General features: G+C 27.8%; 1 protein-coding gene across 1 annotated transcript in view; it reads right to left on the bottom strand.

The window, feature by feature from the left end:
* Positions 1-15303, bottom strand: part of LOC142334470 (uncharacterized) — a 712180-nt gene that overhangs the window by 438869 nt on the left and 258008 nt on the right. The window contains exons 42-44 of the mRNA XM_075382526.1: positions 12102-12272; positions 9231-9401; positions 4916-5086 (exon numbers count right to left, since the gene is read on the bottom strand). Of these exons, the coding sequence (XP_075238641.1) occupies positions 4916-5086; positions 9231-9401; positions 12102-12272 (513 nt within the window). The remainder of the gene's footprint in view (positions 1-4915; positions 5087-9230; positions 9402-12101; positions 12273-15303) is intronic.

Genomic DNA, 15303 nt, shown 5'->3' with positions numbered 1-15303 from the left:
AAATCAATTGAATTATCTATTTATAATTGATATTCGCAGCAGAAAAGTCAAAAAATATTTGCAAAAAGCCGTTACATGTAGCTATAGTTTATTTAGATAGCTACTTATTAAGAAGGCTGCACCACACTGATATTTTTATTAACGATGATAATTCTTAATAACACAAATCAATCAATATTAGTGAAGTCTCTTTGATGCAATTCACTTAGTTACATGTCTTGCTGGCAGCCAGTACTCTTTCTTTCCAAATGAAATCCCTTTACACGTATACCCATCATGCCACTGTTCTATCATCTGTATATGTACCTTGCTACTCTATACTATATATACCAGGTCTGTAAATATGAAACCAGAATTTGCCCATAAATGGCCCTAGCTGTCAATGTAGTTATCACCAAACCGCATCATTGGTGCAATTTTCTTTCTTTAACAGCTGACAAAGATTTTCAACTCACAACAATTTCATACAACAGCATAATTTTAATTAGCATTGAAAATGTCGAGTTTTGTGCCTACAAACTGCAATTTGCAGACAGCATTGATTTTCTGTTTAAAGAAAACTGTTTAAAGAAATTTAAAGAAAACAGCATTGATTTAAAGAAAACTGCTGCAGAATTGCATCAAATGCTTGTTGAAGCTTATGGTGAGCATGCTCTTGGTAAATCACAGTGCTCTGAGTGGTTTAAAAAATTCAAAAGTGGTGATTTTGACATGAGAAACGAAGAACATGGAAGATCACCAAAAACGTTTGAAGACAGCAAATTGCAAGCATTGTTGGATGAGGATGATGCTCAAATGCAACAACTTGTGGATCAATTGAATGTAACACAAATCGCTGCCTCCATACGTTTGAAAGCCATGGGAAAGATCCAGAAGATGGGAAAATGGGTTCCTCATGAACTGAATGAAAGACAGCAAGAAAACCAAAAAACCACTTGCAAAATGCATTACAAAAGAAAGCATTACCAATTACAAAAAAAAAGTCATTTCTCCATTGAATTGTGACAGGTGATGAAAAGTGGATATATTTTGAGAATCCTAAATGTAGATCATGGGTAACACCAGTAGAACCATCCAAATCGATTTCAAGGACAAATTGCTATGGAAAGAAGACAATGCTCTGTGTTTGGTGGGATTAGAAGGGTGGGATCTATTATGAGCTGCTAAAACCTGGCAAAACTGTTAATACTGAATTTTACTGACAACAAATGATCAATTTGAATCATGTATTGCATGAAAAACAACCAGAACCAGAATATCAAAAAAGGCAACACTAAGTGATTTTGCTTCATGATAATGCACCATTATATACAGCAAAACTAGTCAAAGAAACGACTGAGACGTTCAGTTGGAAAATAATTTCACATGCGGCTTACTCACCAGACTTGGTTCCATCTGGCTAATATTTATTTGCATCGATGGGACATGCACTTTCCAAGCAGCGCTTCAGTTCTTATGAAAATACCTCGATGACTGGTTTGCCTCAAAGAAGCAACAGTTTTTTTGGCGTGGCATTGATAAATTGTCAGATAGATGGGAAAAATGTATAGCTAGTGATGGAAAATATTTTGAATATAATATTTTTTATCATTCTCATACAATTAACGTATATTTTCTATACAAAAATTCTGGTTTAATATTTACACATCTGGTATACACTTTACTGAAATTAATATTTTTAAGATTCATATTATTCCTCTGTACTATTAAATTATATCTAAATTCTATTAAATAAACCACCTAGTAGAGAATATTGAGATTAACATATCTTACCTTAATTTTTTTCATATATATATATATAATGTAATATTTTTCTAATACATTTAATTTTATGTCATCTTTACTTATTTCTAAATTTGTATTAATATCAGAAATAGAATTTTTATTGTTTATTAGATAGTCTGTCATATTAGATAAACCTAACTTATTATTTTTGTAATTTCTATAATATTTGAGAAATTTAATTTTAAAGTTTCTATTTGTTTTTCCTGTTTAAATAACATAACAATAATTACATTTAATTTTATAAATTCCACATAGATTGTTTATTTTATTATTATTAATTTTTGTTTTGTTTTTTAAATATTTTATTATATGTTTATTAGATATGTTTGCTGGCTTAAATAATTCTTTATTTTAAGTTTTAGTAATGCCTTCTATGATATTATTAGTATATAAACAGTTATTAATTTATTTAATTAAATTTTTTGTAATCTATATCTCCTCTGTACATAAAATCTAGCTAATTACATAATATAAAACTTATTTAGCCACTCCACAAAGTACAGAATTAAAGCACATTCTTACCTTACTTTTTTCAAATTAAAACACTTTCAAGCATAAGCCGATCTTCAGTACTGTTTTTTTTTATTAAAATTTTACTTTTTTATATTTACAAATTACATAACATGATACATTAAAATTTATATAACAAATTTGATCAGTCAATAGAAATTTTTTTTTTTTTAATTTAAAATGTTATATATTAAAATTTCCTTTAACATGCTATATATATGTTAATACAGTACATTACTGAGGAAGGACTTATGCCCAAAAGTGCTTTAATGTGAAAAAAAATAAGGTAAGAATGTTCTTTAATTCTGTACTTTGTGGAGTGTCTGAATAAATATTATATAATTAGTTGCATAAATACTTAAAGTATGTTTTTCACTTTTTTGTCTCTTATTATGTATTCTTTGTAAGGTAGTTATTTCATTAATGTGTTTTAATAGTTGTTCTTTATAATATTTCTAATTAAAGTAGTATCACATCTAATTTCAACTGCTGTATGTTTTATGATGTTTATCTCATTTAACTTTTCTTTGCTATTATGTGTGTATTTGATTGCTCTGTTAATCATATCTGTGTAAGTGTTAGTTTTATGAGACCAAAGTGATTTGATATTTTATTTATTATTGTATTATTAGATGTAGGTTTCAATTTGGTTCTATTGTTTCAATTTCTTTATCCTTAATTTCAATGTTGACATCTAAATAATGTAACGTTCTATTATTATCTATTTCAAATGTGAATTTTAGATTTTCATTAAATCAACTTCAATTATTACCAGGTTAATATATATACACTAGTAATAAACAATGAACATTCAATAATATTATTAAACAAATTACATTCTTATAATGAAAATCTAAAATTCACATTTGCACATTTAACAAATTAACAAAATAACTACCTTAAAAACAATACATAATAAGACACTAAAGAGTGAAAAATGTACATAAAGTATTTATACACTAATAATAGCATTGAAAACATTACTAAAACGTACAGTAAAGAAATATTTAAACCAGTATACAATCTTAATAACCGGATAATAAAATATTTAAAAAAATAAAAAAAGAATAACAAAATAACAAAATAAACAATCTGTGAGGAATTTATAAGACTAAATGTAATGATTGTGATTCTATTTATATAGGATAAACACAAATTTAGAAGTATTATATATTAACAATGATGACAAAATGAAATATATTATAAAAATATTACATATATAAATATAAACAAAATTCAAATTTGATAAACCATCAGACAGTGTTTGAGGGAGACATTCTTATAAAAACTGCAACAGATACCAGCACTCATAATAAATTTATACGTAATTATCATTATTTTAGAATTTTTATACAATAATGGAATTATTTCAATCATGACTGAGGATGCAGGATCCTGCAAAAGAACATTCATGAAAAATTAAGGTTGATATGAATTACCTCAATATTTATACCAGGTGGTTTATTTAATACAATTTAAATATATATGTATACAACCATATACACATACACATGCAGCACACACATGTGTGCACATGCACACACACACACACACACACACACACAAAATCTTTATTTACATAGTACAAATCAGTTGATTATAGTTGCTTCTAACTTTCACAAAACAAATCAGCTGGAGGATCACAATTAAACTTTCTACAGAATGCTCATTGTACTGTAACTAATCATTCACCTTTAGGAAACTTTTGTTTTCTGTTTAGCCTCCAGAACCACTGTAAGTTATTACTTCAGAGCATGAACGAGTGTGATATGACAAATGTAATTGAACTGTAGTCTTATACAGTCTCAATACAACCATTCCTGAGACATGTGGTTAATAGAGACCCAACCACCAAAGAACACCGATATCAACAATCTAGTATTCAAATCCGTACAAAAGTAACTGCCGTTACCAGAATTTGAACCTTATAACTCTCAACTTCAAAATCAGCTGATTTGTGATGATGAATTCACCACCAGACACCTTTAGGATAACTACAAAATCCAAAAAGCTTTCTGTGTAGAGTTTACCATCTTTGCTAGTGCCACTGCCAAGCGGAAAGAAAAGGAATCAATTACAGCCATTCACACAACTAAAATTTTTCTTTTTGCTCTTTGATTCTAGTTTTAAATCATCACTATTCACCACATCAAAGAGATATTACAATAAATTAAAATCACAATATTCTTTTTTGTATACCTATTAGACAGAAGCACTTGAATATTTTCACAATCTTTTAACTGCACCAGTCAAAAGAGAGTTAACTGGACATCAGAAACTTTACTTACAGGTAATCTTAAATTATTATGACTGTAGAAAGAAGTTATGTGCAATATATCTTACAATCCCAATGTACAGGACCATGTCTGGTTTAAATCTGCTTCGGCATGGCAAATAATACTCTACTTGATACATAAAATATCAGTTAGTTGTCAGATCTAAATTTTCTTAATTACAAGTAAGGTTCTCAATTTTTTGTTTGTTTCTTTTGTTAAGCTGACTCAGCAGATGATGAATTGTCATTAACAAACAATTAACAAGAGCATAAAATCTATTTAGTTAAGTTTACAGACAATTTAAATTTGGAAAAAGGAAACATAATAAACAAATACATTCTTACATAGTTCATAGTATCATCATCAAGTTGATTAGTCATGAAGAGCTTTTGTATATTGACTTGACAAGTTGCATCATCCTTTAAATTCAACTTAACACAATACTTGTTTGCTTTTTCTTGTGCAGAAGCAGCTTCTTTATCCACAACTTTCCATGTAGCATCTTCTAGTATCATCTAAAAAAAAAAAAAAAATTAACAGAATCAGTGCAAGTTAAGCATATGGTATACTAGCAATCTGTAGTTCAATAAACTATATATTGTAAAAATAATCTGCAATATGCATTCTTATAATACCCCCACAGAACATTTTCCAAGAGAAAAAGATATGATAAAATATTCAAGCAATGAAATAACCAACACATTTTTTTTTATAAATGTAATTTAATAATGATGCAATTACATTTCAGTCATAAAAATTATAGATTATGATAACTTATATTCATGGGATATATAAATAAAATAACTCATATATAGTTGCTTAAGTATTTTTTGTTTGACAATATTAGATTTTTTTTCATTATCCTGGTAAATAGATTCACAGACATTTAAATATTTGATAATGCATTAGCAGATATTAAACAAAATGAATTTAACTACTTCTTTTCACTGTTAATTTTATTGCAAATTGGGCTATATAAGCTTAATTCATGTGTAACCACAAAATAATTTACCACTAATCACCAGAAAGATGAATAAAACATACTTTAAAACCAGCATTTTCAAATTGTTCCATTCACCTTTCCAGAGAAAACATACATAAAAAGAACATAGGCTTAAGGAACTTAATTAAATAAACTTCTACAATATGACAACTAAACAGTACAATCAACAAAAATATTTTAAATATGTTTGGAGATTCTGAATATTAATAGTTATCAGATTTCACATTTATTAACTGAATGAGTTTTTATTTTATGAAATATTAGGACCTACATAAGTAATCATAGTAGATTGCAGTATGTTATAGTAGTATTAGTTTATCTTGCAAACAAAATTATTTTTGAACAATAATACGCAAGGAATGGTTTGTAAATTTTAAGCACTAACAACTGTTATATCAAATAAGTAAACACATATAACCATCAACAGATTTACTTGTCCAATCAATCACTAATCCAGGTTAATTCAACTCAGCTATTTTAATCGATATTTGGGTTAAATAAACCCAAACTTCAGTGATTTATTGAAGCTGGTTTATCAAATGGCTTTTATCCTTCTTTCATATTCTTCTATTTAGAAGATATTTTAATGTCTTACAAAGTTAATTGGGCATATTTATTAACAGTAGATAAAGCATCCAAATAAAAATAGAAGCAATTTACACCTTTTTTTTTACCTAATTATAATGAACAAAATACCTAAATAAATTTTTTTCAAAATTGTTGTAGGATTAACACTCATAGTCTGTTAAGTTACATGTTACAGTGCACAAAGTACAGCACATTATTTTTAGCATTGCAATTGGCTAAAGGAATTAGGTACTGCTTTGTTCTGAAATAACTGAAGTTTAACCGAAACTAGACCATCATCAATACTAATCTTTATAATCTGAATTTCTTTTGTTAACATTATTTTAATTAATAAAGCTTCTATAGGCTTATGTTAGGACACAGGATACAGACTTTGTAAAATTCATGATAAAAAAATATCAGTTCACTAGTAGTGAATTAGGCAAATAAATTTCACATACGTGAAATTTATTCTATGAATAATTCAAAAGATATATTTTTTTAAGTTTATGAATTTTTAAGTTGTAAATATTCACTAGGTCCAAGGTGGTATAATAATAAAGGTGTAACTAAAAAATAAATGACTAGAGACGTGGAGAAGAGTATGCCAAGGGGCTTGGATAGTGGAGAATGGTGGTGGGTTGTAGTTTATCAGTTCGATTAAGCTGGAGTTCTCAACGGAAACCTTGTTATGGTCTGTTGTGCCATATAAGTGAGAGCTAAAATTTATTACAAAATAATGCACATGTTTATTAATATGAATCTGTATGAATATTTTTGTATTTGTGCATGCGCATGTGTGTATTCACTAAATATTCATATATATTTTGCATGTGAAATATTTATTTCTAGGAATTTGTGTTTACTTTTAATCACCTCTCTCCATAAATCATTTATATCCTCAGTCAGGAATTTTAGGTAGAAAGGGGAAAAATGATTCCTTAGTCTTCAATTTCATTTAAGATTCTAGCTCAATTCTCAGTGATCTTACTGTTATTTTATGATTAGTAAAGTGGTGAGATTGCAGTGACTTAATAACAGTAAACTTTTTCAGTGTTTCAGGACAATCCAGAAGATCAGTATGAGTCCTAAGATAATGGCATCCTTGAGACAGCTGCAGTAAACAACAATCAAAATTTAGAGACTCATGAGGTTACATCATCAAATAAGAGTGATGAATATTATTGGACTGTCCTTCCTCAGATATATTTAGTAGGATCTAAGAAAGCCAAACACAGTTACCTGAGAACCTTTTATCATAGAAAACCATCTGATATAGAAAGATTGAACAGTGTGTCAGACTTCTAATAAAAATAAAACATTTGCTGGCAGACTCCCTATTCAAATCATTCTTTGAGGATATTTTAGAAAAAGGCAGACAAAGGAAGGAAGTAATATCTGACTGGTAACTGATGATAAATGACATTAAGCAAACTGAATAATGTACTGCTGCGGAAGCTACTACCATAATAATAGTGTGTGCAGTATTTCCACATATAAGAATTGAATTATTCATTTCATATAGTTAAGTTACTTAGATCTTGATCTGTTCTTGTTGGATATTCAAGAATCAGCCCTATTTCATTCTGTGATATCAAGAAATAGATTCTCTGAAATGAGATATTTGAGGTTAATGTGGGAGAAATCAATGAGAACAGAACAGCTACCAGACAATAAATTCATTCTGATTTCAAAGATTTGGAGTAAATTCTTTGAAAATTGCATAATTTGATTACGCCATCTGAAAGTCTGAAGCTAATGAACAATTATATCCCATGAAAATTCTATTTATTAAAATTAAAAAAAATAATAATTATCGTTTCAATAATCATATTTATGACTTTAAATCTTTTTTCATTGTCAGAGCATTTCTATTTACTGTTGTATATAGAAAATAGCATTTTTCAAATAAAGCAGCCTCAATTTTGTAATATTTCTCATTTACTACAGGCCTGCTTGAATTTCTTTAATTTACTTTTAAATATATAAAGCAGTAATATTTTATACTTTAATTTACTTTTATATTACTTTATTTGAGTAATTTTAATTTGTATCGGCTTATGAATATATTATAGGTAATACTATTTCACACGTATTACTTTAAAAATGTTGTAGAATAGGATTGTATAACCCCTATATTAGTTAATATTTCTTTTTTATGCCATTAATAACCTATTAAAAATAACGACTACTAAGAAATGACAGAGATACAAAAAGCATTAGGCAAAAAGGTAAGTTCCTGTGGCTTAATATTATAGTATTTAATTTTATAGAAATGTATTTTAACTAAGATGTAAAATATGTTAAAAGCAAAGTTGTTTGTATGACTACTACTATTACTATTTTATATAGTAAAATAATGTTGATAAATTATTAGTCGTATAGTAAAACTCAAAAATTATTCTGTAAAATTAATCTAGGTGTTTTTGATGGAAAAAAATAAAATCAGTAGTTATGGTTACTGTCGGTCAGCTATAACCACAAATAAACAACTTTGAAACCATCCATAAAATAATTATTTATTTATTATCATCATTAACCTTATTCAAAATACATTATCTAGAATGTAATTGTGTGATACATAAAAGTGGTAATCAAGACAAAATTATACATGGCAACATGAGTTACTCCCACAAATAGTATAATCTTGGTTTGCTTATCATATGAAGTTTAAACAATTATAAGATTTTTGGATTTATTTATTTATTTATTTATTTACTCTTTGTTAAGCAAATACAGGCTAACCAACCAATTACTGCAGTTGATGGGAGACTATTTTTTCAATGAATTTATATTTTAGTAAAAGCTGATAGTTCCATAAAAAAAATATATATAAATAAAATAAAGATTTTTAATAAAAAAATTATTTTTGAAGACTATAAAAAATAAAAAATGTTATAAAATAACAATTTTGAAAAATGTAAATAAGTTGTTGGTAAATTTCATTTTTGTAAAAAAAAACGCATTAATGTTTACCATTGCACATCAAAAAAAAAAAAAAAAAAAAAAATAGCCAACAATGATTTAAAATGAACTGTGAAAATTTTTTATTATAAGAACAAAAGGTTAACAATTTTATTCATACCAACCTTATCAATTACAAACTGATCGATCTGATCAAGCAAATAAAGCTTCTTCAAAGTAGAGATGCAAATTGCACTATCGGGACTTTTCAATGAAGAACACCATTTTAAGATCAACTGATGAGATAAATCAATTCTTTCTAAAATACTTTTCCAATTCAAGCCTTTTGCCTTCAACTAAAAAGCAAAAAAGAAAATTAGTAAATATAAATATTGGTTTGAAAATTATTAGCATAATTCCTTTAGATCACAAATACGATCTTAAATATTAAGTATAAACAACTAAGCAAAAATTAAACATATTAACAATTTTTTGAATGGTTGAGTTCAAAATTTGTAAACAGCAGTGATTTCATAAGGAAATTATAAAATCTAATGACAAAATTAGACTGTATACCCAATTATATTCAGACTACTCTTATAGCAGTAGTCTTGACTGAATACCAATTATATAGCACTCGGTCAGAAACATACGAGTAGTTATTGAAAACTAGTTAAAAGTTAATAATTTCTGTTACTAATTTGAATCAGGGTGCTGCAGCATCAAAGATGAGCTGGTAGGCATTAATTGCAAAGTTTTACTGTTGTCGTATGTAACCAGATAATTTCATTCTAAAATAGTTTTTTATATCTTAAAACAATATAAGCAATACAACATTAGCAAATTTTTAAGATGCCAAATACTTAAAATTGTTGTTATTTAAATAATAATTACTATTATCTTTTCTGATAAGATCACTATAGTTTCTATGTTTGGTACTGCTTTTTTTATGTTTTGGAACCACTCCATTGCAAAACTTAACTGATGAAATGATGAACAAAAAAAGTAATTTATTTTAAACAAAAGATGTTAGAAATAAAACAATTATTTGGATTTTTACCTTTTTTTCATAAAATGGTGGTTTATAAGAAATATTTCTATGAAGTAGAAGATTTTTTGTATGTCTACTATCTCTGCTGCTGCATTTGGGCTGCCAGTACTGATAGTTCAAAACACTAAAATATTCCCTACTGTCCAGTTATCAAGGAATTTCTCACACAGTGAGAGATTTCCTGATAACTTCCCTGAATGCTTTACATATTTATTAGATGTCCATACCTTTTCAGATCAATTTTTCTCAGAAACTAGGGCTTGCAATAGTCTTTTTTGAAGTAAAGCACACATTCTAACAACTTTATCTAGATTATTAGTTAAATTTACGATCATAACTCAATTAAAAAATTTGGACAGATTATTTTCATGTACAGATTTTTTGAAGCTCACAAAAAAATGTTTAATTTAGTGACTCTTTCAAAAAATACTTATATGATTAATTTATTTATACATACAAAGTATGCATAAAATGTCATACAGTATTTTGGTTGTGAGTTCCAAACATCAGAAAAAAGGGAAAAACATTCCTATAAGAATAAGTCCAAAGACAATTTTTTCCCTTCCATCTGCCATTTTGTATATTTAAGTAAAAATTTCTATCATTTATATTTCCAGAATTGACAGAGTTATTTTAATGAACTTTAGCATAATTTTTCAACTAATATTCTCTTAAAAAACAGATAAATTTCAAAATGGTACCCATCTTAATTTTTCACTCCACAATAACGAATGAACAAGTGTTAGTAATCATTCATCATTAGCTAAACTTTTAAGAATCTCATTGTGACAATATTTTGAAATATTTTGACACCATATCTGAGATGTCCATTATTTTCAAATTTATAAACATAATATTTCCATATTTATTTTTTTTTTTTGAGAACTTTACTTTAGAAACATCTGCCACATTTTATTAAATGACTCAATTGATTTTTTTAAATACCTCAATCTGAACTGGCAATAAGTTTCTATTTAATAAATATGAATACAAAAGGCAGAGAGTCTGGTAAAAAGATGTTTTTGGACCTGTATTATATTTTTTGGATCAATATTAGAAACAGATTAACAAAAGATTGGAAGATTTTTTTTGTACTATCTGTTTACAAATTTTAATTGGCATCAACTGCTATGTTTGTTAGCCACTAATAAATCTCAATAACATACAATCAAATACACCCAGCATTATTTTATTTTGTTGACGTGCAAGAACTGGTTTATTAAATGTACTAGCTACTCTCATTTTTGTTTAGCCTCTTGAATCACCATAAGGTATTACTTCAGAGGATGAGTGAGGATGGTATGAATGTAAATGAAGTGTAGTCTTGTATAGTCTCAGGTTGATCATTCCTAAGATGTGTGGTTAATTGAAACCCAACCACCAAAGAACACTGGTATCCACGATCTAGTATTCAAATCCAAATAAAAGTAACTGCCTTTACTAGGATTTGAACCTTAGAACTCTCGACTTTGAAATCAGTTGATTTGCGATGACGAGTTTAACCATTAGACCAACCCCGTGGTTTTTTTTACTTGTTACCACCACTTGTTATTTTTACAAATTTATACTAATAAAGAAATTTTAATTAGGATATTTTGTTGTTTTTTTTTTTATGTACTGTAATCACAACCAACAAAATATTCTAATTTAAAAAATATCAAATTTTATTAATGTTAGCTAACTGAATAGTAAGAAAATTATGAATTTACAGTATGTTAAAAAATGACTTTAATTGGCAAATATTAAATAGTTTTTGTTATCATCTTGCAAACAGATGTATCTCCAGGTACACAATATATCATAAATTATATTACTCTCAACCTATGAGTGATGACTCTCAAACTGATATAGATACTATATGTTAATTAATTTCTCAGCCTTTAACAAAACATATCCCCCTGATTAGAACATCAATATTAAAATATTTGGGTAATAGGATTTTTGTTAGCTCTGAGACAAATTGTTTTGGTAAGTTATCAGAAATTCTACATAACAAAAAACTTACAAAATCTACTATACTGTTATCAACATAACGAGTAAACGCATGTTTTTGAAACTGTTCGATACAATCTATATTATTTTCTGCTTTAAGATCTTTACACCAGCGTTTTCCGTCTTCTTGATGAACAGCTAACTCTTGCACAATCTCTTTATATTTTAGCGATCTTGAAAAACCCTATATGAAAAAAAAAATAAAAGAAAAATTAACAATGGAATTACAATCTTCCTTAGATTAGTAAATACAATTATGAAACGTAAGAAAATTACTAAATAAAAATGACATCAACGTTTAATTACTTCCTTGTATGAAGTAGAGAAAGTATTGTGATCACGAAAAATTTCAGTTTTCAGATTTCAATGGAAATATCCATTTTGACTAGTTTCAGTGTGACATCTGTACGTACGTATGTGCATACATATATATCTCTCATAACTCAAATACAATTAGCCATAGGATGTTGACATTTTGGATTTAGAATGTTGTAACATCTAGTTGCATGCACCTCCTCTTTTGATTGCAATCAACTTGACCAAAAATGTACAAAATCCAAATTTTTTGGATTTTGAACTTTTTCTTAACTACAATAATAACTCAATGAGAGCTTTTCAATGATATATCATAATTGGTACTTATTTTCATTGGTTCCAGAGTTATAACCAAAGTAAAGTATTTAGAAGTAGAAAGAGAAATGATCTTGGTAAAATAGAAGGAGCATACAGGAAAGTTAAGGAAAATTTTGTGGTACATAAATTAAAATCTAATAAGGTGTTAAACAAAGAAGGTACATCGATTTATAATACAAAAGTAAAGGTTCATAGGTGGGTGGAATATACTGAAGAGTTATATGGAGGAAATGAATTAGAAAATGGTGTTATAGAAGAAGAAGAAGAAGTCAAAGAGGATGAAAGGGGAGAAACAATACTTAGATTTGAATTTAAGAGAGCATTAGAAGATTTGAATGGCAGAAAGGCTCCTGGAATAGACGGAATACCTGCAGAATTACTGTGCAATGCAGGTGAGGAAATGATAGATTGATTACACGAACTGGTGTGCAATATTTACAAAAAAGGGGAAGTTCTGTCAGAATTCAAAAAGAGAGTTATTGTCATGATACCAAAGAAAGCAAGAGCAGATAAATGTGAAGAATACAGAACAATTAGCTAAACAACAATTACCTTAACTAAGTTATACATCAAAAATCTTTACTAGAATTCTGTACAGAAGAATTGATAAATGAGTGAAAGAACTGTTAGGGGAAGACTAATTTGGTTTCAGGAAAAGTATAGTGACAAGGGAAGCAATTTTAGTGCTCAGATTAATAGTAAAAGGAAGATTAAAGAAAAACAGACCAACATGCTTGGCTTTTGTAGACTTAGAAAAGGCATTTAATAATGTAGACTGGAATAAAATGTTCAGCATTTTAAAAATTTTAGGGTTTAAGGATAGAGATAGAAGAACAATTGCTAACATTTACAGGAACCAAACTGCAACAGTTATAATTGAAGAACATAAGAAAGAAGCCAAAATAAAAAAGGGAGTCTGACAAGGGCATTCCCTATTCCTGTTACTTTTTAACGTTTACATAGAATTAGCAGTTAATGATGTTAAAGAACAATTTAGATCTGGAGTAACAGTACAAGGTAATAAGATAAAGATGTTACGATTTGCCGATGATATAGTAATTCTTGCTTAGAGTAAAAAGATTTAAAAGAAACAGTGAATGGCATGGATGAAATCCTATGCAAGAACTACCGCAAGTAAGTAAACAAGAACAAAACGAAAGTAATAAAATGTAGTAGAAATAATGTAGATGGACCACTGAATATAGAAATAGGAACAGAAAAGATTATGAAGGTAGATGAATTTTGTTATTTGGGAAGTGGAATTACTGAAGATGGACGAAGATGGGATCAATATAAAATAGCACAGGCAAAATGAGCTTTCATCAGAAATATAATTTGCTTACATCAAAAATTAATTTAAACATCAGCAAAACAATTTTGAAAGTGTATGTTTGGATGTAGCTTTATATGGAAGTCAAACTTGGACCTGGCCTGAGAAGAAAAGATTAGAAGCTTTTGAAATGTGGTGCTAAAGGAGAATGTTAAAAACCAGATGGGTGGATAAAGAAGAATATGGGTATTCTTATACAGAATAAGAATTATTCTATATAGATTAATTATTATTCTTACACAGATATAAGAATATGGGTAGATAGAATATAGAAGATAAGAAGAATGTGGGTGGTGACAAATGAATAGATGTTTCGAAAAATTGATATAGAGAGAAGCATTTGGAAAAATATAGTTAAAAGAAGAGACAGACTTATAGGCCACATATTAAGGCATCCAGGAATAGCTGCTTTAATATTGGAGGGACAAGTAGATGGAAAAAATTGTACAGGTAGACAAGGTTTGGAATATGTAAAACAAATTGTTAGGGGTGTAGGCTGTAACGAGTATACTGAAATGAAACAACTGGCACTAGATAGGGAATCTTGGAGAGCTGCATCAAACCAGTTAAATAATTGAAGTAAAAAAAAATAATAATAATTATTATTAACCTCTGATTATAAAAAAAAGTTTTGCAATAAATAATAATTCAGTAATAACAATAAACAACAAATTTGGAAAAAATCAGAAGTTATTAGTGAAATACGATTTTATGTGCTTTTAAAAATGGTATATGTAATTTAACAGGCATACAACGAAGCCGTATGGTGTCCACATTAGATTTTTTTAATTAAGTTTGGTTTCCTGTTATATTTTATTTTAAAGTTAGTTTATTACAGTGTATTTCACTGCAGCAATAAATAATATTTTTTTATTGCATTTATTTTCAATATTAATTTTTAATTAAATTTTTAAATTGATATTCCGTTGTTATTAAAGAGATTTTGCTTCCCTTGTTTTCTTCTCAATTCTGGCCTCTCTAGACCACGTAAAATACTTTTCATGATCTCATTTCCTTTCTTGTTTTCCAGTATTCTTTCATTCTCTTACTGGGCAATCCCTTTTGTTCCTCAGTCCATACTAGATGTTTTCTTTTTCTCTGGAAATCCTTAAACATTTAACATTATTTTTAAATTTATTTCTACCTTTTATTAGATCTTTTCTAATTTATCTTCTTCATATGCTTCTTGACATCTTGTAACCAGTTGTTACTTGTCTTTACATTGTTAATGAAATCTTCAAATATTCTCTTT

The sequence above is a fragment of the Lycorma delicatula genome, chromosome 1 (assembly GCF_047948215.1).
Source record: "Lycorma delicatula isolate Av1 chromosome 1, ASM4794821v1, whole genome shotgun sequence".
NCBI lineage: Eukaryota > Metazoa > Arthropoda > Insecta > Hemiptera > Fulgoridae > Lycorma > Lycorma delicatula.
Note: the sequence above shows the minus strand (reverse complement) of the source record. Positions and strands in the feature narration are given on the sequence as shown.